General features: G+C 42.5%; 1 protein-coding gene across 1 annotated transcript; it reads left to right on the forward strand.

Annotated features, from left to right (window-relative positions):
* Nucleotides 1-419: 419 nt before the first annotated feature.
* On the forward strand, nucleotides 420-23,274 carry CLDN18 (claudin 18). Its single transcript, XM_019747895.2, has 5 exons — nucleotides 420-797; nucleotides 16,142-16,306; nucleotides 16,929-17,046; nucleotides 20,068-20,178; nucleotides 21,084-23,274. The coding sequence occupies exons 1-5, from the start codon at nucleotides 578-580 to the stop codon at nucleotides 21,253-21,255; spliced, it is 786 nt and encodes a 261-aa protein (XP_019603454.1). The 5' UTR covers nucleotides 420-577; the 3' UTR covers nucleotides 21,256-23,274.
* Nucleotides 23,275-27,744: the final 4,470 nt, after the last annotated feature.

Genomic DNA, 27,744 nt, shown 5'->3' on the forward strand with positions numbered 1-27,744 from the left:
GATAATAATACCTGCCCTACCAATTTCTGTAAGATTAAAATGGAAAGATGTAAGTGAAATATGGTTTATGAGTTGTGAGGAGAAAATGTGAAGATGTGGTTTAAGACAGAGATTCCCAGGGTCATTTTTTAAACTGAAGTCAGCCACGTGGTTTTCCGTGATGAGCAAAGCCTAAAGGAAGGGCTCATGGGGTTTCCCAGCTGTTCTGGACACGTCAGCTTTTCCCCCAGTTGGTGGCATGCTTCTGGCAGAGCCAGAGCTGAGGATGGGGAGGCTGGCATGGCCTTGGGGGATGGTGTCCACTCAACCCGCTCTGCTCTCAAACCAGCTGGGCCTGCGCAGCTCTGCAGGACAAGTGCCTCTTGGGGCCACTTCCATAACAAATGAAAAAATAATGCCCTTGAATCAAGAGTGAAACTGAACTATCTAAGGAAAACACTGTGAGCAAACACCAAGCGCTGAGGGAAACCATCTGATTAGAACAGCTCCCCTCGGGCACGGTAGGCCCGCACCTTCCAGAGGAGGAAGGTGACAGCTGGTCCTGAGGCCGCGGTCAGAGTGCCAGAGGGCTAAAGCCATGTCCACCACCACATGCCAAGTGGTGGGCTTCCTCCTGTCCATCCTGGGCCTGGCGGGCTGCATCGCTGCCACGGGGATGGACATGTGGAGCACCCAGGACCTGTATGACAATCCTGTCACCGCCGTGTTCCAGTATGAAGGGCTTTGGCAGAGCTGCGTGAGACAGAGCTCAGGGTTCACGGAGTGCCGGCCCTATTTCACCATCCTGGGCCTTCCAGGTAGGCACCTGGCAGAAGTCAAGGGCTGGACCAGGGCAAGGCAGAAAGGGGCTTTGGAAATCATTGAAGGAACTGAGCCATGCTCCCACCTCTGGGTGTGACCCTTGCAGCGTTGGCTCAGAATACAAGGTGTGAATAAGAAAAGTTGGCCCCAAGTCAAACAGGGCGATAGTCATATGAGAGAAAACTGGAGAATTCACACTCACGTCAAAGGAATAGGTAGTGAGGAAGCAGCTCATGAAAAGAATGGGTCTATTGTATAGACTAATGTTCCTGAAGGAGAAAATTAATCGTGTGCATGTATATGCATGTGACTTGCTCCTGCCTGCATATATGTGGGAGCAAGGAAGGAGGATGGCATTTTCTTATAGTCATAAGTTTATGGAGAGCTCTTATTGAATTTTCCATTCAATTAACTTTTTCTTTGAAAAGTTAGAGTCTCTGTAGGTGCCATATATATATCTCCACTAAATTATAGTCTTTTTCTGCATTTGTGTTGGGAAGTTATGGTATGCACTCCTAAAAAACAATGTGTGGCAGAATATAATTAAAATTATAATTATATTATAATAGTATCAGAATATAATTATAAAAGTCATATCCTTTCACCCCTGAAGATGAACTAAGTTAAATACCTGCTTTTAATACAAATAATTATTTCAAATATGCACCATAGAAATTTTGCATTCTGGATATTACAGAGCTTTACTCATATTATTAAAAAATAAATAATAGAACTAACTAAATAAATAAATAAAAGGTCAAGTTAATCAGTGGCTCCAAGGAGTGACCAAGATATGAGTTTGGCGTCGAAAAAAAACAGTGTTGGCTTTTACCTCTCTGAAAGAAATACCTTGTGAACAGGTAGATAGAAATAAATTTGCATGAAACTATTAAGAGCCTGTGAAGCCCTTGAAATTGAAATTGTGAAAAGTGATTCAACTAATTCATCTTAATTTTCATAGAGAAGCCGAAGATGGGTAACAGAGTAGAAGAATGGGTTATTTATTCCATTTTTGGAAGCCACTCATATTGCAGAACTAATAGGACCACAGACTCTGTGAAAGACCTACTTCAGGAAGCAGGGAAGGTAGAACCTGGACAGATGGAAGAAAGAAAGCCCAGGAAGGAGGGATTATGCCGTAGTGTGAGTGGAGAGATCAGAAGGGAGGAGATTCAAGAATGTGAATGTTTGAGTTGCTAGCTACACCTAATTTTAATGAAGAAAAAAGATTGACCTCATATTCAAAATTAAGGCATGACATCCCATGATCTCATGCTCAGTAACCTCTTCCCATGGCCCCACCACACCTTATCAATCTCTTGCTCATTCTTTATCTTTCCATGCACGGGGTTCCCAAATATTTCCATGCTCCTAAATGGCCAAACCCCGTTGCTGCCAGTCTCATTTGTCTTTCCTAATTTACCAGAGGATCCTACCCTCTTTGAGCCCTCTCTCCCTTGACAATTCTACTCCTTGCAAAACATGATCCCTTCCTCTCTCCTGTCCAAGACCACCCTCTCCCCCAGAGTGCTGAAGGCCCCACACCATCCTATCTGGTCGTCCCAGCTGATCAGCCCCTCTCCTTCTTGCTTCTTTCATCTCACCTTCTCATTTATGCTTATATCCTCCTTTCCTGAAAAATTTTCTCTTGATTCTGGTCATTGTCAAGTTCTCTCTCTCCCCCTGGGTCACTGACAACCAAATTAAAAGACTAAATTTTTCTACCACCTCTCACTCTTAGCCTTTTGAAATTTACTTTCTATCCTTCATCTCTTTAGAGTGTTTGCTCCTTTGACTATGGCAGAAGGTAGGGCAGAATGTTCCCATCACCAACTTCCGGTTCTCAGTTCTCATCTCCCTGGGTATTTTTAAATGCAAACAGCTTCTGTTGTTCCCCACTCCCAGCTTATTCAAGTGCAGACACGACAGCCTGCCACCCATGCCCTCCTACATCCCTCACCTACCTTTCCTGACCTACATCGTACTATTGCCCTGCCAGCCTATGCTTCTCCCTGTTCATTTACTGTACTTGGGCTTGGTCCTTGGTACCCATTGCTCCCACAGTCTGAATGCCGCCCTTCTAGTACCCCAACTACCATCTCCACAAATCTTCCTGTAAGTGAGGTCCAGCTCAAATACCACCTCTTCCCTGAAGCCTTCTCTCATCCCCAAATTGAATTTGATGCCACAAATCTCTGTACCAAACCCGGAGCACTCTGAGAGCATTGAGCATATTCCCTTTTGTGACACTGTTCACAAGTCTGAAAAGCTGAGAAGCTCCAGGCAGCTGTCACAGAGGTATACCCCAGCCCTGCCCATCTGGGTCGGAGGAACAGGATTCCACCAAAAGCCAGGAAAGACATTTCTTGGGATTGAGTTTGCAGAAAAGGAGATACTTTAAATTATTGTTAATTTATGGCCCTGGAGAACAGTGTGGATTTAAAAATACCTAGTTCTCAGGCAGCAGGAGTAACTGCAATGTAAATTGGCACCCCAAAATGCAAATATTGGTTTGATGACTTAAGATTTGGCTGAGGTAAGAGATGGGTGAGAGCATTACCAAGGGGAAAAAGCTAAAAAGAAACTCAAAAGCTGAAGGCAGCAACAGAGGGAGATGAAGCCACCAGAGCGGAGGAGGCCACAGGGTGGCATATGGATACTTGTGAGGCCCCCGAGGGAGCTGAAAGGAGTAACAGAAACCAGCCAGGACCTTGCATCTAGAAGGCACTCAGTCATCAGAAACAACTGCTAAAAACATTTTCTTGAGCATGACAAGGGGCGTAGGGAAAAGAGACCTCAAGCAGAGAGGCTGGGTAAAATGCTTGGAGATAGAAATGGAAAGTTTGGGAGTTTAATTTTGGAGTACCACCCTCCCCTTAGAGCAGAGAAGTAAGCCTTAAAGTGCTATAAAGGCATGAGGCAGATACCATTATAATACTTCCATTAATAATAATACTAATCACTACCAAGTATTGAATTCTTCCTAAGTAAAAACTCTTTTCTTGCAAAATCTCACTTAACTTTTCATTCATCTAAGAAAAATGTATCTTGGTCAGTTGGAACTTACAGCCATTGAATAATTTACTTCCAGTCAACTAGCTGTATCATGTAAACTACAGATAGACTAAATGGCATTGGTAGCAGGACTGTTCGCCTATATATTACCAGCTATAATCTATAGCCCAAGATTCCCTCTCACTGCATTTCAAACAGTCAGTGTAGCATGTAGTTCTCCAAGGATAGGGCCCAGAAATAAAAACACCTGCCAGTTAGTAGACTACATATCGACTCTCCATTTTAATCTTTGCAACAATATAGGGAAATATGTGTTGTCTTTATTTTTACAAAAGTGGAAACTAAGGCTCAGAGAGAGGGCCAAGGTAATATGCCAAAGCTCCATGGACAGAAGATGGCAGAAGCAAGGTATGAACACAGGCTGAAAGACTTCCAAGCCTGTCTTTTCCCCTGCCCCATGCTAGGGCCCTGTTCCAGCTAGAAAGGGCTGCCTTTAGAATTGAAGAAATTGGCCTGGGCTTGAGCACAATAAGAGCCGAGGACATCAGCACCTTGACCCATTTACAGCAATATTATTAACAATGCACAGTTAGGAGTAATAAGTTTAAGGAGTGGAGGACTTTTGTGTAATTCCCATTTCCCTCCACCGCCACCCCGAGACAGTGGGAAGCAAAAGCAAAGGGCAGCAGTCAAGGAGCAGGTGGAGAGGAGGCAAAGAGACCCGGCAAACTCAAGTCCCTGGTTCCATGATAACATCACAGTCAAGTAATTTTTTTTCTAAAGTGTTTGCAAATATTTGGACTGAATTTGGTGCAATGACAGGGTCCTGTGGTTAGAGGCCGGTGAGTTGGAATCAAGGGCACAACTTGACCACCTACATCTCCTGACCTCGCTTTCCCCATCTGCGAAATGCCTCACAATAAGGCACTTGTGTGAACGTGCTCTGTGACCCATTTTCAAGTTCTGCCTCTTGGTGTCATTAAATCATTACTCTCATGTCTATACCACCCAAAGATCTCAAACAGGATATTTCATCTTCCAGATGTCTTTACTTCTCCAAAATCAAACACCTTTTATGAATCTAACTACCCAAAGTAAAAATTATTTAGGGTCTTTTTTCTCCTTCCCAGTCCCCATTCCAACTGCGTTCTGAACACTTCACTGTTTTTCGGCCCCTTTGCAGCAGCTGGTCTTGTGTTTTTTTTTCATACAATTGGCTACCTGTGCCCCTTCCTATCTCAATGTGCAAAAACAACAGCCCCTGGAGAGCTAGGGAGTTTCCCATCAAGCTGTCAGTCATATTTACACACACACAGGCATGAGAGGTTTTAATGAAACCACATTTAACCCAGAGAACAATTCTACAAAATCTAAAGCAAAAATCATTAAGAGTGAAACTGCCCTTAAGTCTCCTTTCTAAAGGAGCTGCCTTGTTTATTTCTTTTTTGCTACTGGCTGAATGTTTCACATAAAGTCTAATGCTCATGATGCTGTGAAACCAGCTTGTCTTTCCCCAACGTCTGGTGGAAGAAATTGGTCCTAAGAGGTAGAGTCAGTTATAAAGGTATAAGTTAGTTATAAAGTTGAAATGAGATCTAGGGGAGCCTCTTGATTTTTAGTCAAGCTGCGTTCCCTTTCTTCAAAAAGAGACATGTTTAGCTTTTTTAAATATGTGAACAAACATCTATAATAAAAGTGTATACATTATTGTACATTGAAAGAGATCCCACAGAGAACTGAGGACAGACACATCCACAAAGCCCAAGAGAACCTGTACCTAAAACGAGGCTGCTTGCCCTGATTTCCCCATGATCAAAGTTATGTTGACCAGAGAATAAGAATGAGAATGAGAAACTCAGCTTGTGGTTGTGGAGGTTGTTGCTTTGATAGCAGGGCAGCCACCCACACAGCATCATGCCCTAGTGTGGACTAGTCACTGGAGGGGCATCATTTCACGGTGGGACCACATATTGTCAGAATTATGCAGTTGATGAAAAGGAAGGGCAATAAGGATGGAAGCCACCTCCCCTGCCTCACCTGTCAGCCACATCCCCTGCTCTTGGCCAGCTGATCCTGAGTCCTTTTCCCCTGATCATCACCCCCCTACCTAGCTCCAGGCCTTTCTCTTCCTTTTATTCTCAAATCTTCTTCCCCTGTGGCCTTTCACCCTCCCTCAGCCTCGGCTCTTTCAAATTCTCAGCTACTGTATTTTGCCATATATAATGCACATCCACATTTTTGGCCCAGACTTTCAGGGGAAAAAAATCTTCTGCTTTAATTTTTTTTTTAATTCAAATTTTTATTGGTTTACATTTAGGTACCTGTTTTTTGTATTATAAATGAATTTTAGTGTTTATTTTTAAACATATTATGGTACAAGAAATTTTATGTACCGGTAACAAATTTATGATATTTACACATCACAGAAGGCCAAGAACTCTTCATCATTGCAAGTCTGTCTTAATTTCAATAAAACCGATTATCGTATTCCAGGGTATTATTTACAGATACATACAGATATCATTACTGATTTCTAGAGTTACACTTTTAACTCATAAGCATAAATAAAATAATTAAAAACATTTATATAGATACGGAATTAGTACTACCCATGTATAATACACACCCTTATTTTTCCCTCACAAATTTGGGCAAAAAAGTACACATTATACACGGCAAAACACAGTATATTTCATCACCACACAGAGGATTCAGGTTTGTACATAGTGGGTACAAGCCAAAGCCATACGGGGTTGGAGATAACTTCTTTTTAGGGAAGGGGAGGGAACTGATCTTTACTGAGTCTGGCTTAGTTCTGTGCTGGTGTCAAGTAGCATCTGATCCTCACAACATCTCTATGCAAGAGACATCTCTATTCCACTCCAGAGTTACGGAAAACTAGGCTTCAGTGAGGTTAAATAACTTGCCTAACAACTCACCTGGCATCAGATCGTTCTGTAGGATTTTACAAGATACAAAGGACCTCTCTGTTGGTTCTCTGAGATCTGTGGAAAATCTAGGCCAGGGGTGTCCAAACTGCGGCCCGCGGGCCAACTGTGGCCCATGATCCATTGTTAATTGGCCCACAGCAAATTCCAAAAACATATTTAGTTTACTTAAATAAACCAGGTGAGGCAATACGTACTTCACCTCAAGTGAGTGGCCCTGCTGTTTGTGTATTTTACCGCATATGGCCCTTGGTAAAAAACGTTGAAAAAAGTTTGGACACCCCTGATCTAGGCCTTCCATCTTGTTCTGAAGGGCCTTTTCTCTGAGGCCTAACCTCAGTTTTCCCTCCTCTGGGTTCTCCTCCTGGGACTCTTCCCCAGCCCTTCCTACCGTCAATCTAAGGCCAAATTTGCCTGATGGTATGTGTCCTCTCCCCTCCCTCCATCCCCAACAAAGGTCCCAAGTCCAGGCCTTTGGCTCCTGGTGACTTGTCTCATTAGCCCAACCCCTACCCTCCAGCCAGCTCAGTAATGTTAACCAGTGGGAACTCGTTCCTCTCAATTCCCCACTCTGAGCACCTCCTCTTGAGCCCTCTTGAGGGCTGTTTTCCCAATTATTCCTTGAAATTTTATGTTATTAAACAAATGAATGAAAATCTCTAGGGATAGGGCCAAACCGTTAATATTTCTTTAAAACTTCCCCCAGGAGATGCTACAGTTAAGGTGCAGCCAGAGTTGGGAACCACACCCAAAGGCACCTTGCCTGTCAATCCACAGCTACTTCAGCTACTAAGAAATTTTGCAACATTTACTTCCCATTTTTCTGTTTGCTTCTGTCAGTCCTGAATCCTGCCCACCCTTCAGGTCTGATAATTCCTCATTGTTCATTGGAAAGAATGCTACAGTCACACCTTTGGTGCAGGGAATCCATCTATAGAACCAGTTGACTCACCTGTTATCAGCTGATAAGCCTAAGCCTCTTGCTCAGAATATCAAATAAGAGACAGAGTGACTAAAAGGGAAACCTACCTCCTTTAGGAGCAGTTTCTCTTGTTACCTGTTTATGGAAAAGGATTAGAATCCCAGATAGTAGAATCTTACAAATGGAAAGGAACTACAGGTTACCAACATGCATCTCCATGGTCATTATTACATAGCAATGAGTGGTGGAGAACATTTCCTCCCTCTTCCTGGCACCTGACCCCATCACAGCTCCCACTCTCAGAAGAACACCAAGGAGGTCTCCAAAGCAGGAAAAACCTTGGTGCATCCTTCCAGGCCCAGAGTTGTGACTCTGACAGTAGCCCCACAAGATATAAAACAATGTTGTATCTTTTCCAGCTGCAGGCTAAAAGGAAGGGGTAGGAGTAAGCAAGAAGGAGATTCTAAGAAATGGAAAGGATCTTAAGGTCAGGGTGGACCCCTGGTTCAAAGCAGATGCCAGTGCTTATCAGAAATCCAGAAATCAAGAGAAAACAGGAAAGAAATGAGGCCTTGTCATAAAACCAGACCCAGCAGAAGCAAGAGGACATCTGAGACCCGAAGCAATGGCTGACCAAGACAGGCTGGCCAGGGCTCCAGTACCTAAGGTCTCCTGTGACACAGCAGCAGCAACTCTCCACATTAGGCAAGCCCACAGTGCTTTTACTTGCCACCTGCCAGCATCACCATCCCATGTCATCCAACAATGTCAGGGAGGATCACATACCACAGCTACGACCACAGTTGCAGCACACATGTGAAATGTTTTCAGGAATAAATATTGGAACCACTCAATCAAAAGAGAGTTAATGATACCATCCTTGCCAAGAGCCTGGGATAAGCATAATTTTTCATAGAATGAGGTGGAAACATCCTTTATTCTACGTGGTTAATATTGGTTTTTTGTTTGGTTAATTGGTTGGTTGTTTAGTTGGGTGGTTGATTGGTTTCGGGTAATTTTAACCAGATGCTTGCCAGATGCTCCTCAAAAGGGACAAACGATTTGCTTCTCTGAATAGCTTAAGGCTTAAAATATCAGAACTAGAACAGTTTTTTAAAACCTCTAACAGATTCCAGGGTAGATCTGAAGTTCATGAGAGGCCCGTGAGGACAAGATGAAATTAAAGTCAAAGTCCCTTCCTCTTCCAATATGTCCGGTTTTCTGGTAGCAACATCCACACACAGAACAGTCCTGAGAGTATTTCCTTAAGTCCAGAGCTGCCCCACAAATGTTCTCTCCATAACTGTCCTGAACCACAGGCTTATAGCTTAATTATGTGGGTGTTAAAGAGAACTAGAACCACACCACAAGCTACTGTCAGAAAGTTGTTCTATTATGCTTATTTAACCAAAGTACACCCAAGGTGAAAACAAATTTGAGGTTTAGGATTTCTGGTAAACACAGAATCTTCCCAGGTTGTAAACTGCTTAAAGGCAGAGATTATGTGTCATGAAACTTTATACCTCCTACAGCACTTGGCAAAGAGTTTTGCAGATAATTTGAACTTAAAAATCTGTGAATGAATAAATTAATTCATGGATAAGTGTATGAATGTGTTAACCTTTGACGATGAGAGTACACCAGCATGTTCTGGATGAATACATGAAGGTGTAAATGACTACACAAGTAGATGACACATGCTTGGATTTGTTAATGAGGGAGTGGACAGGATGTTTGTTCCTACTACCCTGTGGGACCAGCAAAGCAATCACGCAAGGCTTTGAAGGACATAGTTGACACATTACAGCCCTCCTATATTAGGAGTGGATTCAAGGGCCACTCAAAGGTCTTCATGAGTTTTCTTTTCTTTAGTGGGGTCACCATGGTTCTAGCATCGGAAGTCAGCTGCAAGTCCAAGATGCCAATGTTATCAGTTCTCTCAGGATTGAATGATCAGATCCCAGAGGATTGACCCACACAATAAACAAACACATTTACCCTGGGAATATAGTTACTAATAGGGCTAAGACTGATAATGGCTGCTTGTAGAAGTAAATTTAAAATCAGAAGTTCCTTTAGAGAGAAGAGAATCAGAACCTAGTGAATGGAGGTCAGTGGCATAGAACTAGAGTAGCTAAATACCATCATCTCTAGACAAGGAGCTAGCTGGTGAAAAAGGGCCTCCATTCTCAGACACTACAGAAGGCTCTTTAACAAATTCTCCTTTTCAATATGTTTTTCAATATATTTCATCGATCACCAATTCTTCCATCATGACAAAGTGCTCTGTGAAATATACCTTAGAGTGACTAGCTCACAGTTCCACTGATATAGGTCATATTTGAGATGGAAATCTTCCCAAAGAGATTGGAGAGAATTCCCTCCCAGGACTCCCCTGTCTCAAGAGTCACGTTTATAAATAATTTTCTGGGACAGGTTATTTCCTGAGGTGATATTTGGAGAATATTCCTTTATACATTCTTAGCATCATTTCAGAGGATGACATTTTATGGCTCAGTCTCCAAATATGGGGGACACATTCTGTTAAGACCTTGCATATAGATCCCTGTACCTTGATGATAGCCAGAACTCTGCCTATTTTTCCAGGATAATATACCTCAAAGGAATGCACTATGATGAGAAAGTAACCATTTTAAGACAGTTCTGTGTTTGACCCTAGCTCTATTTTTCCCTTGCTATGTGTCCTTAGGTAAGTTACTTAACCTCTAAGTCGATTTCTTTCATTATAAAATAGAGGTAATTATATTACCTACATTGCAGGGGGTTTTTGTGGATTAAATTTTTTAATGTCTGAAAAGCCCCTAATAGCTTTCAATCAAAAGTAGCAATTGATTATAACAACTAGAGTAGGATGGAGCTTTCTGCTTTGCTTCACACAGTTCTTTAGTCCCACTCTACCATAACTACCCATATTAGGAGCCTTTCCTTCTGGAAGATGCCAAGGACACATTTGTCTTTCTTTTGTAAAATCCATTACGCTTGCAGTGGATATGTTTGCTGACTGTCTTTCCCCACTTTGGTAGAAGCTCTATAAAGGCAGACCATGTCTGCCCTGTTAATTACTGTCATCCCTGTGCCTGGTCATGGGGCTCAGTAGAAAACTGCAGCGATGAGCCACTGCAATTTAAGGACACCCTAGAAACCAATTTGAATACATCTGGAGGGGAGGTCACTGCAGTAGAGCCCAGCAGGACCTACAGCTTCCATGATTCCTGAAAAGGGAACTGTTAATAAACAGTGATCGTGTTGAAAGGCCTGAGATTGATGGTAATCTTTTTATATATACCCAAAGCCTATAGCTCACCATGACCTTAATAGTCCCTTTGGAAAGAAACAAAAATGCAGTGCCTTTGGTATATCACTTAGTGACCTTACTTCCTTATATGCCATAAATGAATACTGGATTTTCCTAAAGTGAACACAACTATATGAAGCATTGAGCCCACATGGAAAGACTGGAAAGAAAAAATGATTGTGCTAGAAATAAAAGCAACCCAATTTTACTACAAGCTCTAGCGATCATTTTTAATGTTACCTTATTTAAGCCATTTTCCCTTCCTGGACCCCAGAATATCAAGCTTTAAAATGAGGAATTGGAAGGAGAGATCCAAGATGGCAGAGTATATAAACACTACAAGGTCAGAAAATGAAGTTCACAAACTCATCCTAGAAAAAGTACAACATACCTCACTTCTGAATATCACTACGTCCACCTTTGAAGTACTTCCCTTGGGAAGCTGCACCAACGCCAATGCCTAGTCCACTCTTCAAAGCAATTTTGGAACTCTTTTTCTGGAATGGCTATCAGAGGTGTCAATGTATTACCTTGATGTTCTGAATGTCATCAAAATGTCCTCCTTTCAATATTTCCTTTATCTTTGGGTAAAGAAAGAAGTCTTTGGGGGCCAGAGCAGGTGAGTAGGGAGGGTGTTCCAATACAGTGATTTGTTTACTGGCTAAAAACTCCCTCACAGACATTGCCGTGTGAGCTAGTGCATTGTTAAGATGCAAGAGCCATGAATTGTTGGTGAAAAGTTCAGGTCGCCTAACTTTTTCATGCAGCTTTTCCAGAACTTCCAAATAGTAAACTTGGTTAATTGTTTGTTCACTTGGTACAAATTCATAATGAATAATCCCTCTGATATAAAAAAAAAAAGGTTAGCAACATCATTGCAACAAGTTTGTGAACTTAATTGTCAGAACTCGTATGCCTGCTTCCTTTCATGAACACATTAAAATTACAACTAAATTATAGAATAATCAACCCAGAGAACCATCTGAAGTCTGGCTGAACAGAAGTTTTATAACTAAGGATATAAAGAAGCCACATTGAGACTGGTAGGAGGGGTGGAGACAAAAAACAGCTGGCTACAAACCTCCGTGTGGTAATTGAGAACTGGGAGGGATATCTTGGCCACCGAGGTTCCCCCCAGAGGAATGAAAGACCCCAGCCCCACACCAGGCTCCTCAGCCCAGAGTAATGGTGCCAGGAAGGGCACTCCGCACAACATCTAGCCGTGAAAAACAGTAGGGATTCCAGCCATCCAGGTGGAATGAAAGGCTGCGGGAAACCCAGACATCTCCTTAAAGGGCCCAGGCACAGAATCTCACTTGCAGGCACTCACCTTGGGCTCCGGCAGAAGGACAGTAACTCAAGGGGAGTAGGAGGAATACGGGGGGCAGACTGAAGTGTGTGCCTTCAGCGCAAGGGCTGGAGGATAGTTGCCATTTCCCATGAGGGAGCCTCCTCCCATGCAGCCAGCAGGTGGGCACCATCTTTCCTATGTTGAGCCCGCCTCCACACAGCCAAATCTGAATTTGATTGGTCTGGTGAGCTCTGCTGCTCCACTTTGATGACTCATTGGGACCCCGCAGCATCCAACTTGCCCAACATCTGAGGCACTTTCTCTGAGAGCAGCCAACCCCACCCACATTGCACTCTTTCTCAAAAAACTATTGGAATCTGCAGGACCCTGGTGGACAGCAGCTGGCCATGGTGTGCTCTGAGACTTTTGCTGAGTAGCTTCAGGCTCAGCACTGGCACCAAACCAGAACCTACATTAATCTGTTGACCATAATTCTTCCCACTCTAGTGACTCCCTAAAACCCTGCCTCATCCAACTTGTGTACCACATGAGGCTTTATCAGGGGCTGAACCTTCAGGGAACCAGCAGGAGGCAGCAGGACTTGGGGTGTCCTGACTTTTTATGGAGCTATCCCAGGCCCAGCACTGGTGCCAGCTGTCCTCAGTTCACAGTGTGGCCTCTCCCACACACCTCCAGAATTAGCACAGGCAGAGAACAACCGAGGATTGCTTTGTAGCTCCAACCAGATAGCCCAGCCAGTCACAGACAGTGAGTGGCATGGGCCTGCACTGGAGCCCCTCACAAGAGGCCCCAGGACCAACATACTTAGAGGTTGGCTTCAGACCACAGCAGAGCACCACCCAATTAGCCCCACAAGTGGCACACCCAAAGGGCTGTCTCAACAGGCACCAGAGCCCACTGGAGTGAATCCCACTCAGTGGAGCAAACCTCCCACACAGCAGCCTGTAAAATGTGGACGGGGCCAAACTCCATAGCCAATCAGCCTGAGGGTCAATCCCACCCACTGATGTGCCAATAGCAATCAAGACTCAACTATAACAGAAGGGTACAAACAACCCACACAGGGGACACTCCTGGAGTACTCAGAGCAGGTGACTAGGGAGACTGTGCCAGACACCCACAGGGCACCTATTACGTAAGGCCATCCAGCCAAGACTGGGAGACATAGAAGATCTACCTAATACTTAGAAACAAACACAGAGAGATAGCCAAAATGAGGAAACAAAGAAATATATCCTAAATGAAGAACAGAAGAAAACCCCAGAAAAACAGAACTAAACAAAATGGAGCAACCTAATAAGCAACCTAACAGAGATAGAGACCAAAACATTTGTTATAAGTATGCTCAAGGAACTTAGTGAGAATTTCAATAGATATATAGTAAGCATAAAAAAGGACATAAAAACTATAAAAAAAGAACCAGTCAGAAGTGAAGAATACAATAACTGAAATGAACAGTGCACTAGAAGGAGCTACCGGCAGACTAAATGAAGCAGAAGATCAAATCAGCAATTTGGAAGACAAGATAGCAGAAAACACCTGATTGGAACAGCAAAAGGAAAAAATAATTTTTAAAAATGAGGATAGTTTAAGAGACCTCTAGGATAACATCAAGCATAACAACATTTGCATCATAGGGGCATGAGAAGGAGAAGAGAGAAAGCAAGGGATTGAGAACATATTTGAAGAAATAATAGACTGAAAACTTTCCTAACCTGGTGAAGCAAATAGACATACAAGTCCAGGAAGTGCAGAGAGTCCTACACAGGATGAACCCAAACAGGCCAACACCAAGACACATTATAATTAAAATGGCAAAGTTTAAAGACTAAGAGAGAATCCTAAAGGCAGCAACATAAAGGCAACTGATACATTATAAGGGAGCTCCCATAAGATTGTCAGATGATTTCTCAACAGGAACTTTGCAGGCCAGAAGGGATTTGAACAAAATAATCAATGTGAGGAAAATCAAGACCCTAAAACCCAGATTACTCTACCAAGCAAAACTATAATTTAGAATCAAAGGACAGATAAAGAGCTTCCCAGACAAGAAAAAGCAAAAGGAGTTCATCATCACCAAACCAATATAAGAAGAAATGTTAGAAGGACTTCTTTAATATGAAAAAAAATCAAAATTATGAATAATAAAATGGAAATAGCTATATGTCTATCAACAATTACTCTCAATATAAATGGATTAAATGCTCCACTCTTACATAAACAAAACTCTTACATATGTTGCCTACAAGAGACTCACTTAAGATTGAAAGACACACACAGATGGAAAGTAAAGGGATGGAAAATATATTTCATGAAAGTGGAAATGAAAAAAAACAAATAAAGCTGGGGTAGCAATACTTATACCAGACAAAAATAGGCTTTAAAACAAAAGCTATAACACCAGACAAAGAAGGACCTAGTAATCCCACTTCAGGGTATTTATCTGAAGAAACCCAAACTGCTACTTCAAGGGGACACATTTATCCATGTGTTCATGCAACATTGTTTACAATGGTAAGATGTGGAGGCAACCTGGGTGCCTGTCAATGGAAGAATGGTTAAAGAGAGATGGTGCATCTATACAATGGAATATTGCTCAACCAGAGAAGGGAATGGGTTCTTGCCATCTGTGGTGGCATGGATGGACCTGGAGGGTATTGGGCTTAGTGTGGTATGTCAGACACAGAAAGACAGACGCAGTGTGATTTCACTTATATACAAAACCTAAAGAACAAAATAAACAAACAAAACAGAAACAAACTCATAGATACAGAGAACATTTGGATGGTTGCCAGGTGGGAGGGGGTTGGGGAGTGAGTGAAAAAGGGAAAGAGATTAAGAAGTACAAATTGGTTGTTACATAGTAATCATGGGGATGTAGGGTATAGCATGAGGAATATAGTCAATAATATTGTAATAACTATGTATGGTGTCAGATGGGTACTAGATTTGTTGGAGTGATAGATGGGAGATGGTTGGAGGGTAGGGTGAAAAAAAGTGAAGGGATTAAGAAGTACGAACTAGTCAAAATAGTCTACAAAATAGTCATGGGAGTTACAAAATAGTCATGGGAATGTAAAGTAAAGCACAGGAAATATAGTCAATAATATGGTAATAACTATGTATAGTGCCAAGCGAGTACTAGACTGGTCGGGGGGATTATTTCTTTAATTATACAAATATCTAACCACTATGCTGTACACATGAAATTAGTACAAAATAATTTTGAATGTCAGCTGTAATTTAAAAAATTTAAAACAGGGAAAGTTGAAGAGGAATAAGAGGTCCAAATTTCCATGTATAAAACAAATAAATCATGGGGATGTAACGTACAGCATAGGGAATATAGTCAATAATACTGTGATAACGTGGTACCGTGTCAGATGGTTCCTGGACTTATCATGGTGATCTCTTCTTTAGGTATATAAATGTTGAATAACTCTGGTGTACCCCTGAAACTAATAACATTGTATGTTAGCTATATTTTAATAAAAATCTTAAATAAAATAAGTAAATTGAAAAAAATGAGCAATTGAAATAGATCAATTCCATTGACCCTCCCCGTTCCAACTGTCCAGCATTTTCTCATTCTACACACATCTGCATGCATGCCCTTCATCAATCAGAGGATTGTATAAGCAACAGTTTTGCACTTCCCACAATTCCACATCCTTTGACAATGACAATGTTCACGGTTTCTGGACTCGCTATTTCTCAGAAGTTAGGTGCTGTTTGGTTGTGGTTGCTTGCTTTTTTTAAACCAGCCCTGATCAGTCATGGTGAAGCGGTCTTGTCTGTCTTCTTGCATCTTGTCCCTTGTCCCGCAGCCATGCTGCAGGCGGTGCGAGCCCTGATGATTGTGGGAATCGTCCTGGGTGTCATTGGCGTCCTGGTGTCCATCTTCGCCCTGAAGTGTATCCGCATTGGCAGCATGGAGGACTCCGCCAAGGCCAAAATGACACTGACCTCTGGGATCATGTTCATTATTTCAGGTAAACAAGGAGCCTGGGTTCCCCCTCTCACATGTGCTTCTGGGAATGCCAAAGCGAAATCATTCTGGCAGAGGACACACTTCTCCCTACTGAGCATAGTTTGAACATGGTTCAGAGCGTTTCCCACTGAGATTCAAGATCTGAGATTAAGGCCCAGTTACACTCTACAGAATTATCATGAGTGCGAAGGTCCCTCTTAGCTGCCACCCCATCTCATTAGAAGAGATTCCCAACGCTTAGGTAGCCATGTGATTCGACCCCTAAAGGCATGATTTTGTTAAGACTCTAGAAAATGATTTTAAGGGAAAAGCTCTTGACATTTTCAAAGGACCAGTCCCCTGATATTTGTACTATTAATCATTGGTCCCAAGATGCATGAAAAATCTTTCTGCGAATATACAAATCTTCCACAATTAGTAAAGTAAGAGAGTCTAAGCGTCTAGTACAGTGTCTATCTAGTACATAGTGGGAATTCAATAATCAATGCTTGGATTGACCGTCTGTTATAGGAATGGAATATTCTGCAGCCCACTCATCCAAAGTCGTTTGAGCATATGTTGCCTCAGAAACATTGTGATCCCTTTAAAGCTGACTCTGGAGCCCCCTTGTTCTTGGTCCACAGGTCTTTGTGCCATCGCTGGAGTGTCTGTGTTTGCCAACATGCTGGTTACTAACTTCTGGATGTCTACAGCTAACATGTTCACCGGCATGGGTGGGATGGTGCAAACTGTTCAAACCAGGTAACCTCCTAATCTAGGTCTCAGGCTTCCATGGTGAATATTGTTGCAAAAATCCGATTAAACACATATGCCTAATGTGACTGTCAGTGCCTGAAATAGCAAAAATTTATCAGAGGCATCCATGCCATATCTTAAATCAACAATGATCTGTAAATTCTAACCTTCATTTCAGTGAAATATCCTTGGTGATATGACTTGAGGCTGATCTGACATTTGCATTGAAATACAGCAACAGTTCACAGTATTTATCTAACACTCTTACACAGGGCCCATTGTGGTGACAATGAAACAGGCACTATTAACCGAGGCATGTAAATGAGCATCAAACCACATCTCCAGTCCATGACAGGAACCTGGCTAGGGACGGGTAAAAGCTTGAATAGAAATGAGCAAGGTGCAGTATAGGTGAGAAAAGTAATGTTTCATCCTGTACCGCTGCCTCTTTCTCTCTTTCATTAATTCATTCATTCTATAAATGTATTGAGCACCTGTTATGGGCCAGGAACTGTTCTGAGTGCTGGGGATAAAGACAAGGCCGTAGTTCTCATGGAGGTTGTGGTCTAGCAGAGGGAGATGAAACCCCACTATAATCTGGTATCTGAAGGAAGGTAGAACTTTTAAAAGACGGAAAAGCAATTCCAACACGTGTGTTCAGTTAGCCACTTCAAAGGGATGTTTCTCATAGCAAGAAGCAGCAGCAAATTTCTGAAGGAGAAGGATCATGTTCTGGGAGAGTAATATAAATATTATACCTAAGAAGAGATTTCTCCAGCCACCATCATGGGATACAGACAGGGTGTAAGGATGTGATAAACCCGTTTGCTCTCTGGCTCCTTGAAACTTCAGTCCCCATCCATGTCCTACTTTGTTTCAAAGATGGAAAGGAAGTGATCCCCATAGCTGCCCTCATCCACCTCCATGGTCCTCCCATGGTTTCTTGCTTATAAGAGCAACTTAGAAGTAAACTCACCAACTCATCCCAGTTTGCCTGGGACTTGCCCAGTTTTAGCATGGAAAGTCCCACATCCTGGAAAGCGCCTCTGTCACGGGCAAATCTGGATGGTTGTTCACCCTACTTACAAGAGCCCACCTTGTCCAGAGTTTCTAGGTACCTAGTGTCACTGCCCCTGCCCAGAGGAGCCACCTACCACTGGGCACCCAGCACTAATGCATGCCATCACTCTCTCAAAGCATGTCCCTAAATCCTGCCCCTGTCCCTTGGGCAGGCAACTTCAGCCCTGAGACTGAGACCAGAGGGTTCTGAGAGGCCACCTAAACTTTGTCCTCCACAGATGGGCAGCAGTGTTTCTCTTTCTTTCTGTCTTCTCACCTTCTCCACCCAGAAGTCACACAAGATAGCACAGGTGCCAAAAAAGATATTGCCAGTTAATTGATGGGGCTTCGTCCTGGTGCCCCATTTGGGCACAGTATCCCCTCCTCCTGTCCTCTGATTCTGCACAGCTATGTTGAATGTAACATTGGCAGAGCTTAAGCCCTGGATCAGAGCTATAAACTGTCCTCATCCTGTACCCAGCTTGCAAAGTGTTTGAATTAGTTTAAACATTTCATTTTATAACCTGAATTAATCACCAACTTTTAAAAATTAGAAGTGTCATAGGTTGGGTTACTTAGAAACATCCTGAGAACCCATGTGTGACTGATTCATTGAGGAATGGGAGACTGGTGAGGACGTGGGGGAAGCAGGACAGGCAAGAGGGTGATCTCAGATGAAGTCTTGGACTGAGCCTGATCCTAGGGAGCTGTGGGGTCTTAACTCCAAACTTCCATACTTCGGCACCAGTTAGCCTCTGTGCATGTGGGCAAAGTGACTCCAGTGGCTGAAACAAGCCAGAACTCCAGGAAGAGTCACAGGGACCAGCAGGTAAAGGCAAAAGAACACAGGAGCTGGTGGAGAGACACGGAAATGGTTAAAGGGACAAAGGGGACCTGGGCAGAGAGCCATTCATACCCAATACAAGGATATTTCATAACACACACACACACACACACACACACACACACACCTGTATTGCCACCTTCTTGTAAAAAAAAAAAAATCAGATGATCTGGCAGCACTGGGTCCTCATTCTCATGTGGCAACGACTTCTGCTGATGATAGGCAGCTGCCCTTTAGCTAGGGCTCACACTCTCCATTTTGCCACAGTCACTCTCAGGCCTATTATCACATGTTTATGGTTTTTACCCAATATAATAGAGTTACGACAGTGAAATACTTCCTTATACGCAGACCACTTTGCTCATTTATGTTTCTTACCTGTCCCAGGTAAGTATATAAGTTTGCTAACCTTGACTAAGAGTGTCTAAGTGCAGGAAGGGGACCTCGTTTCTCATGCACAGAGGATAGTATAGTTTAATGATGAATAGTGAGGGCTGTGGAGGCAGAGTGGCCTGAATTTAAATCCTGGCAATGCCATGTCCTTCCCGCATCTTTGGAAAAGTTAATTAACCTCTGTGAGCTTTAATTTCCTCATCTGTAAAATGGTCACTTCAACTTAGTTCTTCCTAAAGACAATACTCCTACCTACATGGATGGTTGCCAGGATTACTTGAGGTAGGTGAGATGAATGCTTCTTGGCCCACCGTAAGAACTCAAGGGACCAAACTTCCTTCAGGAATAATAACTTGAGACTGATTCCATATTTCTCAAACATCTTCTCTGGCCAAACCTTCAAGATACTCCCCTTTGGTAATAAGGAGGGGAGGGGGATTTCCTGAGATGTTTCCCTGAGATTAGAGATTTATAGTTAGTGTTATGCCTCAGTGATCCTACAAGCCCAAGAATCCCCTGCTGTTCTGATGACTAGTGTAAGTCCCAGTGCTATTCTCCAGGGCACCTGATTCAGTTGCCTGGGACCCAAAGGAGTGTGTGTTCGGAGGGCATTGGCAGGGATGGATGTAGAATCCAAAGGGGGGACAGAGAGGATGCACATGGCCAGGTGCAGTGGGTGGAGCCTGGAGGGCTGAGTCAACCACGTTCAAAGCCATCCTCTCCCTACTCAGGTACACCTTCGGGTCGGCTCTGTTCGTGGGCTGGGTCGCTGGAGGCCTCACGCTAATTGGAGGTGTGATGATGTGCATAGCCTGCCGGGGCCTGGTGCCTGAGGAAACCAAGTGAGTCTCCCATCCCAACGCAATCAGATGTTTGATGTACAATTTGCAGCCAGACTGATGAGTGTAGGTATATGGAATAACATTGTTGACTGAAGGATCAAGAACCTTCTCTTTTATGAGGAGCCTAGGTGTGATCCTATTTGAAGGGAAAGAACATCCATGTGGATTCCCTCTGGCTCCAATAGTCTGTGATTCAATGGCTCTCAGCTGGGAGCAATTTGTCCCCAAGGGGATATTTGGTAACATCTGAAGACACTTTGATTGTTAACAACTTGAGTGTGGGGCGACAGGTAATACTGGCATGTAGTGGGTGGAGGCCAAGGGTGTTGCTAAACACCCTACAATCCACAGGCAGGCCTCCACAACCGAGAAGCAGCGTTCCAAATGCCAGCAGTACCGCTGCTGGGAAAGCCTGCTGTAACTCCAGCAGTGGACTGGAGTTAGGAGACCTAGATCCCAGTCTGCTTCTATTGCTAGCTAGCCGTGTGACCTCTAATAAATCATTTACCCTCTCGGCACCTCTCTTACCTCATCCCTACACTGAGCAGATTAGAGGAGATGGGCTGCCTGTAGGCACCTTCCAGCTCACAAATTTTATCATTCTTTGGCCTAAACATGTTCCCCCTGGATATTGTTTCTGGTTCACTTTAACTGATTAACAGAGGGAACTCACTAGTCACTAACTACCAGCTCTAATACAAAGCCAGAAATTCTGCTCTACTGCAGAGGCAGAAAACCACTGTCCCATAGCCTAAAGTTACCAACTGTCTCAGTTTGCCCAATACTAAGGGTTTCCTGGGACATTGGACTTTCAGTGCTGAAACTGAGACAGTCCAGGGTAAATGAGGTGACTTTTCCTCCTGCCAAACACATCTATCGTCATGGAATGTTTCTTTTTCTTTCAGCTACAAAGCCGTGTCTTATCATGCCTCAGGTCCCAATGTGGCCTACAAGCACGGAGGCTTCAAGGCTAGCACTGGCTTTGGGCCCAACACCCAAAACAAGAAGATATATGATGGGGGTGCCCGCACAGAGGACGAAGCACAATCTCATCCTTCCAAGTACGACTACGTGTAGTACTCCAAGACACCTTGGCATGGGCAGAAGAAACCCCCCATGAGATCTCAGCCCCCCAAAAAAGGAAATTTTACCTTGATTCCTGACTGCTTTTGACTCATGGTTGGAAGTTAGGAAAGCCTTGATTTCACCTGTAGCAAGGCCAGATGGTCTTAGCCACATGTCTCTGTTTCTAAATGTTCCATCAAAAACAGCTGAGTTATCAGATGTAAATTAGAGGCAATAGCTCACATTTCCAATCCTCTATTTCTTTTTTGTAATATAACTTTCCTAAACTGATGATAGAATGTGGTTTGAGTTCCTATCAGACACTTGGATGATTTAATCAGACTCTCCCTCCTCCTTCTAGCCAAAGCCCAATGATGATCTATTTCTCAACTCATCCCCCAGAACAATTCTGAAAGGAAAAAAAGAGGGTCAATCACATGACATCATTTTCTGCTATTAGATTGTTGCCATCCCCCTGCCCCCAACTTGGCTACTAATAAACACTGATTGAAGAAGAGGTGAGAGGGGAAAGATATTTGTCATGTTTCCAGCTCATTATCTGAGTTTTCTTACACTGTGATTTTAAACGTTACTTGGACCAAAGTGATTTCAGTTTGAGGAAACCAAGCCTTTCTATTTCTTTTGGCATCTGCTAATTCCTCTCCCAGGAGTTTCCTGAGCTCTCCACTACAGGTCCTCTTTCTGTCACAGGCCAGAAAGTGTCCCGAAAGGAATGAGAAGAGGATTTTTTTTTCTTTTCAAAATCTAAATATATTTGGTATACTATAGTTAGAATAAATAATGTATCAGTAAAATGATGCACTGTCTCCATGAATTAGCCTCACTCCTACACATGGATAGAAGAAAATGAAAAAAATAATTGCTTTGATGTCTATATTGTACTTCATAAAAATCACACTTACATCCAAATTTCATAAAATGCTCACTGATCCTAATTTCCTTTGAGTTCCCCATGACTTTGATTATACTGATAGAGTCAGTGTAACCCATGTAAAAACCAAATAATGGAATATAGGAAATGAGTTGAAACTAGTTCTTCCAAAAAATAAAAAGTGATGAGCCTGAATTTAATGTTACATTGCCAAGTGCCACATAACCACTCTTGAATGGTTATAGGCCACTGTCAGTTTACAGTAGACTTGGCACTGTGGTCAGCTTTGTTACTCTGAGAGCTGTTCTCTTCAGTAAATTCATCTAGAGTGGTTGGACCATTGAATGTTCAAGAACTGAAAGCTCTTTGCAGCCACACACCTTCCCTGTGTTTATGTCACTGCTACAGAAAGCCTAAACTCCTTCCAAGCCACCTGAATTCCATCCCAGTACCAGAGCCAGAATAGGCCCCCTGGGAAACTAAGGTAAAGGCAGTGTCTCTAAACTACCGATTCAGGGAGCAGCATTGTAAGGGGGAATTTGACCACTGGGTTATTATCTAAGGAAAAAAGTCCTCACACCAATAGTGCATTCCATCCTCCAAGGAGATGGGTAGTATTCATTGGGGTCTTTAGGCTGGACAGGCTGTGTCTGGGGAAAGATCATGGCCCATTAAACATATTTGGTGAAGTATGTTCACCAAGAGCCAAAACAGAATCTTCTCACTGAGACAGCAATTGGTTTTAGGCCAAGTCAAAGAGACTACTCATGGAACGCATTGTCTGAAATGGGATAAAAGATTGATAACTAAAGAAAACAAAACTGGGGTAGAGGGGAAGAAGCTGAGCAATCTAGGGTATGGGGATTGTTAAGGAGTCACAGGATTTGAATTGAAGGCCAGGGGGCACAATGATCTCTCCCTCCTATCACCAAAATGTCACTGGTCGGGTCTGAGATACCGAGGTGTGGCCCAGCTATGTTTTTAGTTAGAACATTCTCTATCCAACACTTAATTGTTTGAAGGTCTCCATGTAGTTAGATTGTGCTTTGTAATTTTTTTGTTGCTCTCTTTTATTGTATATGCATTGAATATTGACTTGCATATTTTGTTACTTAAATATTAAAAACACTATTATCTCATATTTGAATAGCTTCCACTCTTTTTTCCTAAGCTTCAAGAAATGGAGGTGGGAGTCTCAGCACCTCAAAGCTGAATGCATCTTCCTGGAGTGTTACTGCTGGCAGAATCTGTGCCTGCTCAGCGGCAGCATGGCTGCCTGGAGGCCAACTAGGTCTGATCTAGCCCGGTTAGTAGTATTTGCAAGTTAGGAAGCCTAAATAAGAAGGGATTCCCAGAGCAGCCAGGCATACAGTATGGGACCCAAGGACCAAGTTTAGCCTATCTGATCCTGAGTGCACCAGCCTGAAGTGTCTAATGTCATTGGCCTGCCCATGAGCTAGTAAAACTGGAGAGCCAGTGCCTATCCTTCTGAGGACGTCAAGGTCTGGGTTCACCAGCTCAGCTAGCTATACTCACTGAACCTCCATCAGGTTGTGGAAAAACCATGTACTACATATAGAGAACAGCCCAACCTCAAATCTAGGCCACACCACTTTCCAGCTCTGTCAACTTAAGTAAAGCACTTAAACTTTCTGAGTCTCAGTTTCCTTATCTAGAAAATGGGATAATAAGGATAATGGAATAATGCAAGTAAAGGGCCTAGTTAAGTGACAAACACCCAACTTACACAACATTTTAGAAAAATAGGACCATTGGCTTATGTAACTAGGGTATCTGAAGCCAGGGTTGGCTTCAGGCATAGCTGGATTGAGGGATATGCTCAAGACTGTACCCTTTTCTGCTTTCAGTTCTGCTACAGTTCTGCTTTCCTCTCTGTTGATTTGCTTCTGAAGCAGGTTGTCCCCACAGTATAGCAGAGATGGCTGCTCATATTTCTAGGCATATGCCATCTTTCAGCTAGGGAAGCTTGCCCCAAAGAGGTATGTCTTTCCTGATATTTTTAGGACAAAAAAAAAAAAAAATCCTGATACAACTCACTGGAATATTTGAGTCATGTATCCATCCCTAAACCTCTTCCTATAGCCAGAGCAGTGGTATTTAGCTTGGCAAAGCCTGGGTCCCACAGTAAAAACATGGAGATTTGCTGTATGCCACAAAGACTGTATTCTAAGGACCCGAATCCTTAGAAATCAGGCAAACTCATTGCTTTGCCTAATTTTTCACAGTTTTGGTTGAACTTGAACTCCAAGGAAAGCTTCAGAGGCACTACCTCTGAAACTCTGACTGGTTACCAAATAGCATATAGTTCAGAGAGGGAGAAACTGAGAAATTATCCTGGTTCTCACAGAAAACTGATCATCAAAACCTCAAAATGGTGAAAACTTGACATTCAATTTTAAACAAGTGGGAGTAAAAAGCTGTCCTCAGCTATATAATTATGAGCTATTCAAATTTAGATTTCCTCAGATTAGGGACATTTTGAAGACTCCTGTGCAAAGACAGAAATGAAGGAATCAAGTCATAATGTACATGCTCAAAATATGACTCACCATCATAATCTATAAAAATCTCTGGGAAATTGTGAGGAGCTGGCTACTGAGTGTTTTGCTGTCATCCACCCTGGAGGTCCAAAGGAAAAAGGTTTAATCAATGCCTCTGAAAGATGCCCAATATTTTTACCATTTTCTCTGGTAGGTTAATATTCAGCCCTGTCCTGCATTCACAGGACATTACACAGGGTCAACCACTGCAATGGCCCCATTTTTGCCAAAGTGTAGAGTTAATACATTCCACTGGAGAGAGCACTGTACTTGGAATCAGAAACCTGGACTTTGGTCCCAACTCCACTGCCAAACAGTTACATTACCTTGAAGGATCAATTGCAATAATTCACCAACATGTTTTCATTATTTTGTTTCTTTATTGAGCCCTTGTGATTATCAGTACAGCATTTAGTGCTTTATACTTTGTCTCTGATCCTCCAACAATCCTGATCTCACTCCACTCACCTCACACCTGTGACCAGTCTGAGTGGCCTGAAGCTCTAAGACTTTTGCCCGAAACCACACACCTACAAACACACACTCACAGATACTCACACACACTCAAACACCCAGTTATAACCCTGGGTCCTCAGCAGGGACCATGATTTTTTTGATTTTTCAATTCTCAAGTATTTGTAGATAACTCAGAAATACTTTTGAACTGTTCCACTCCTCCAGCTGATTTTTCATACCTCCCAATCCACAACTAGAAAGGAAAGGGATTATTCTCTTCACAATAGCCCAAATTAAGGTGGAATGAGCATAAGAAGTATTAAGAATTGAGGATAAACAGAGTTCCTTTTGGTTTAATATTAACTGCAAGACAGAATACCGTGGAGACAAAATGTCACTAAAATGCTTCAAATGTAGTCAAATGCCATTCTGGAGTAAAAGAATTTAATTTAGAAACCAAAAAGGCATCTAACAGTGATGGGTTTTAGTGTGCATTCCATCACAATACTCAGTACTAAAGGCAGCTACTACCTAATGACCAACTAAGATGAAATCTCTTAGCTACCCCTGCTATAGCGGGCTGATAAAAGAAATTAGAGATTTGTTCCTCGGAGCATTTTCCAGGCAGAGGTGGATCCTGCTTGTTGACAAGGAACATACAAGTCCCTTCCATAGAAAACATAATATTTTGTCCTATCTTTTAACTAGATTTTGGGAAGAATTTAAAGATAATGTTCTATCTAATAGTTTAAAAGGCTAAAAATATTTGTCCTTTATTCCAATTATTTTCCCTAAGGAAATAATCATAAATATTTATGCCCAAAGATATACACCAATTGTTTAGAATAGTGAAACTGGGTCAACCTGAAATCCAACGAGAGGAAGACTTGTAGCCATGAAATTATTAAGATTTTTAAAAAATATTAATTATTTTACATAGTGCATTGAAAAATGCCCTGGAAAGAAATGTATTCCAAAATATTTTTAAAGTGGTTGCTTCTGATTGGGGATATAATGATACTTTCAGTTTTTTATACTTATCAGTACTTTCCAAGTTTTCTCCAATATCTTCACTTTACATTGAGAAAAAAAAAATTAAACTGAAAACTAATGGAGGGGCAGTAAGATGGCTCAGTTGGTCAGAGTGTGAGCTCTGAACAACAGGGTTGATGGTTCAATTCCCACATGGGATGGTGGGCTGTGCCCCCTGTAACTTAAGATTGAAAACAGCAACTGGACTTGGAGCTGAGCTGTGCCCTCCACAACTGGACTGAAGGACAACGACTTGGAACTGATGGGCCCTGGAGAAACACACTGTTCCCCAATATTCCCAAAAAAATTTATTTAAAAAAATAAAAATAAGAAAGTAAAAAAAAAAAAGAAACTAAAAACTAATGGAGAATCAAAAAATAGAAAATAACATCTGACATGGCACAATGTGAATAGGCTTAACACTACTTAACTGTACACTTAAAAATGGTTAATATAGTAACTTTTATGTTATGTGTCTTTTACCACAATTAAAAAATAATAACAGCCAGACGGAACATCCACAAGGGCAGGTGCAGCCTATTACCTGGAGACCTGACCATCTCAGGCAGCTTGGAAGGAGGAATCTGATAAGCCCTGGCTGAGCTGAGCTCTCTGTTTATTCTGAACCACTAAAATAAAAGTCACGAGCCTAGAAAGTGACCTCATACTGTGTTGTTTTCGTTTTGCTTCCCTTTGGAGAGCTTTTGGCATTCATCTCTCCATTAGATCACCTCTACTCACCTATGAAGATAGGAGAGCAGAGGCCCACACCCCCATTGTGGACCAGAGAAGGGTCAGGACATACTCAGGGCCCTGCTCAGACATGACAGGGGGAGTGAGGACAAGGATTGGAACCCACACGCAGGTTTCACCTCTTACTTCCTCCCCAAGGCCACACAGATCTCATCTCTTCACTCTTAGTCCATTGGCCTCCCCAGTTCCCATCTCCTTTCTCTGGACAGAAGGGCCAACCCAAAAGAGCAAGGACAGGCTTTCTGCAGGTGAGTGGCCTAATGTCAGCAGGCGGCCTGGGCCTCTACTCCAGTCCTCGTACAGGGAAAGATCCAGAACAGGTCCTCAGCTCCCAATACCTGGAACATGACAGACCTGCATCTGGTAAATAAGAGACTTAGTAGGAGCTGCGTGTCTTGTATCCAAAGAGGAAGACTGTAGGAGTTTAAGTCAGTTTCTCAGGGTTTCTAAAAGATAATCTCAATCTGAGTTAGTGTGTCAACCTTAGACTCCACTCAGAGATGTTAGGAATCAGGCAAAGTTCAGTAGCTTTTTTTAATTGGACAAAGCAAAGTTTTAGAAATTTAGGCTTAACATAAAAATGAAAAAAAATAAATAAATAACCTCCCCATTCCTGAACAAACCTTAGAAATTAAGAGAAAAGCATTGATGGAAGAAGTGAATGATGGGGAAAGATCACTTTGAACTTTAAAGAAATCAGATAATTATTAATATTAATACTACTATCATTATCATCTATTGAGAGCTAGATCTCAGACATCTTCAATTGTACACTAGCTCTAATTCTCAAAATAACCCATGAGACAG

This window comes from Rhinolophus sinicus, linkage group LG10 (assembly GCF_036562045.2).
Source record: "Rhinolophus sinicus isolate RSC01 linkage group LG10, ASM3656204v1, whole genome shotgun sequence".
Taxonomy (NCBI): Eukaryota; Metazoa; Chordata; class Mammalia; order Chiroptera; family Rhinolophidae; genus Rhinolophus; species Rhinolophus sinicus.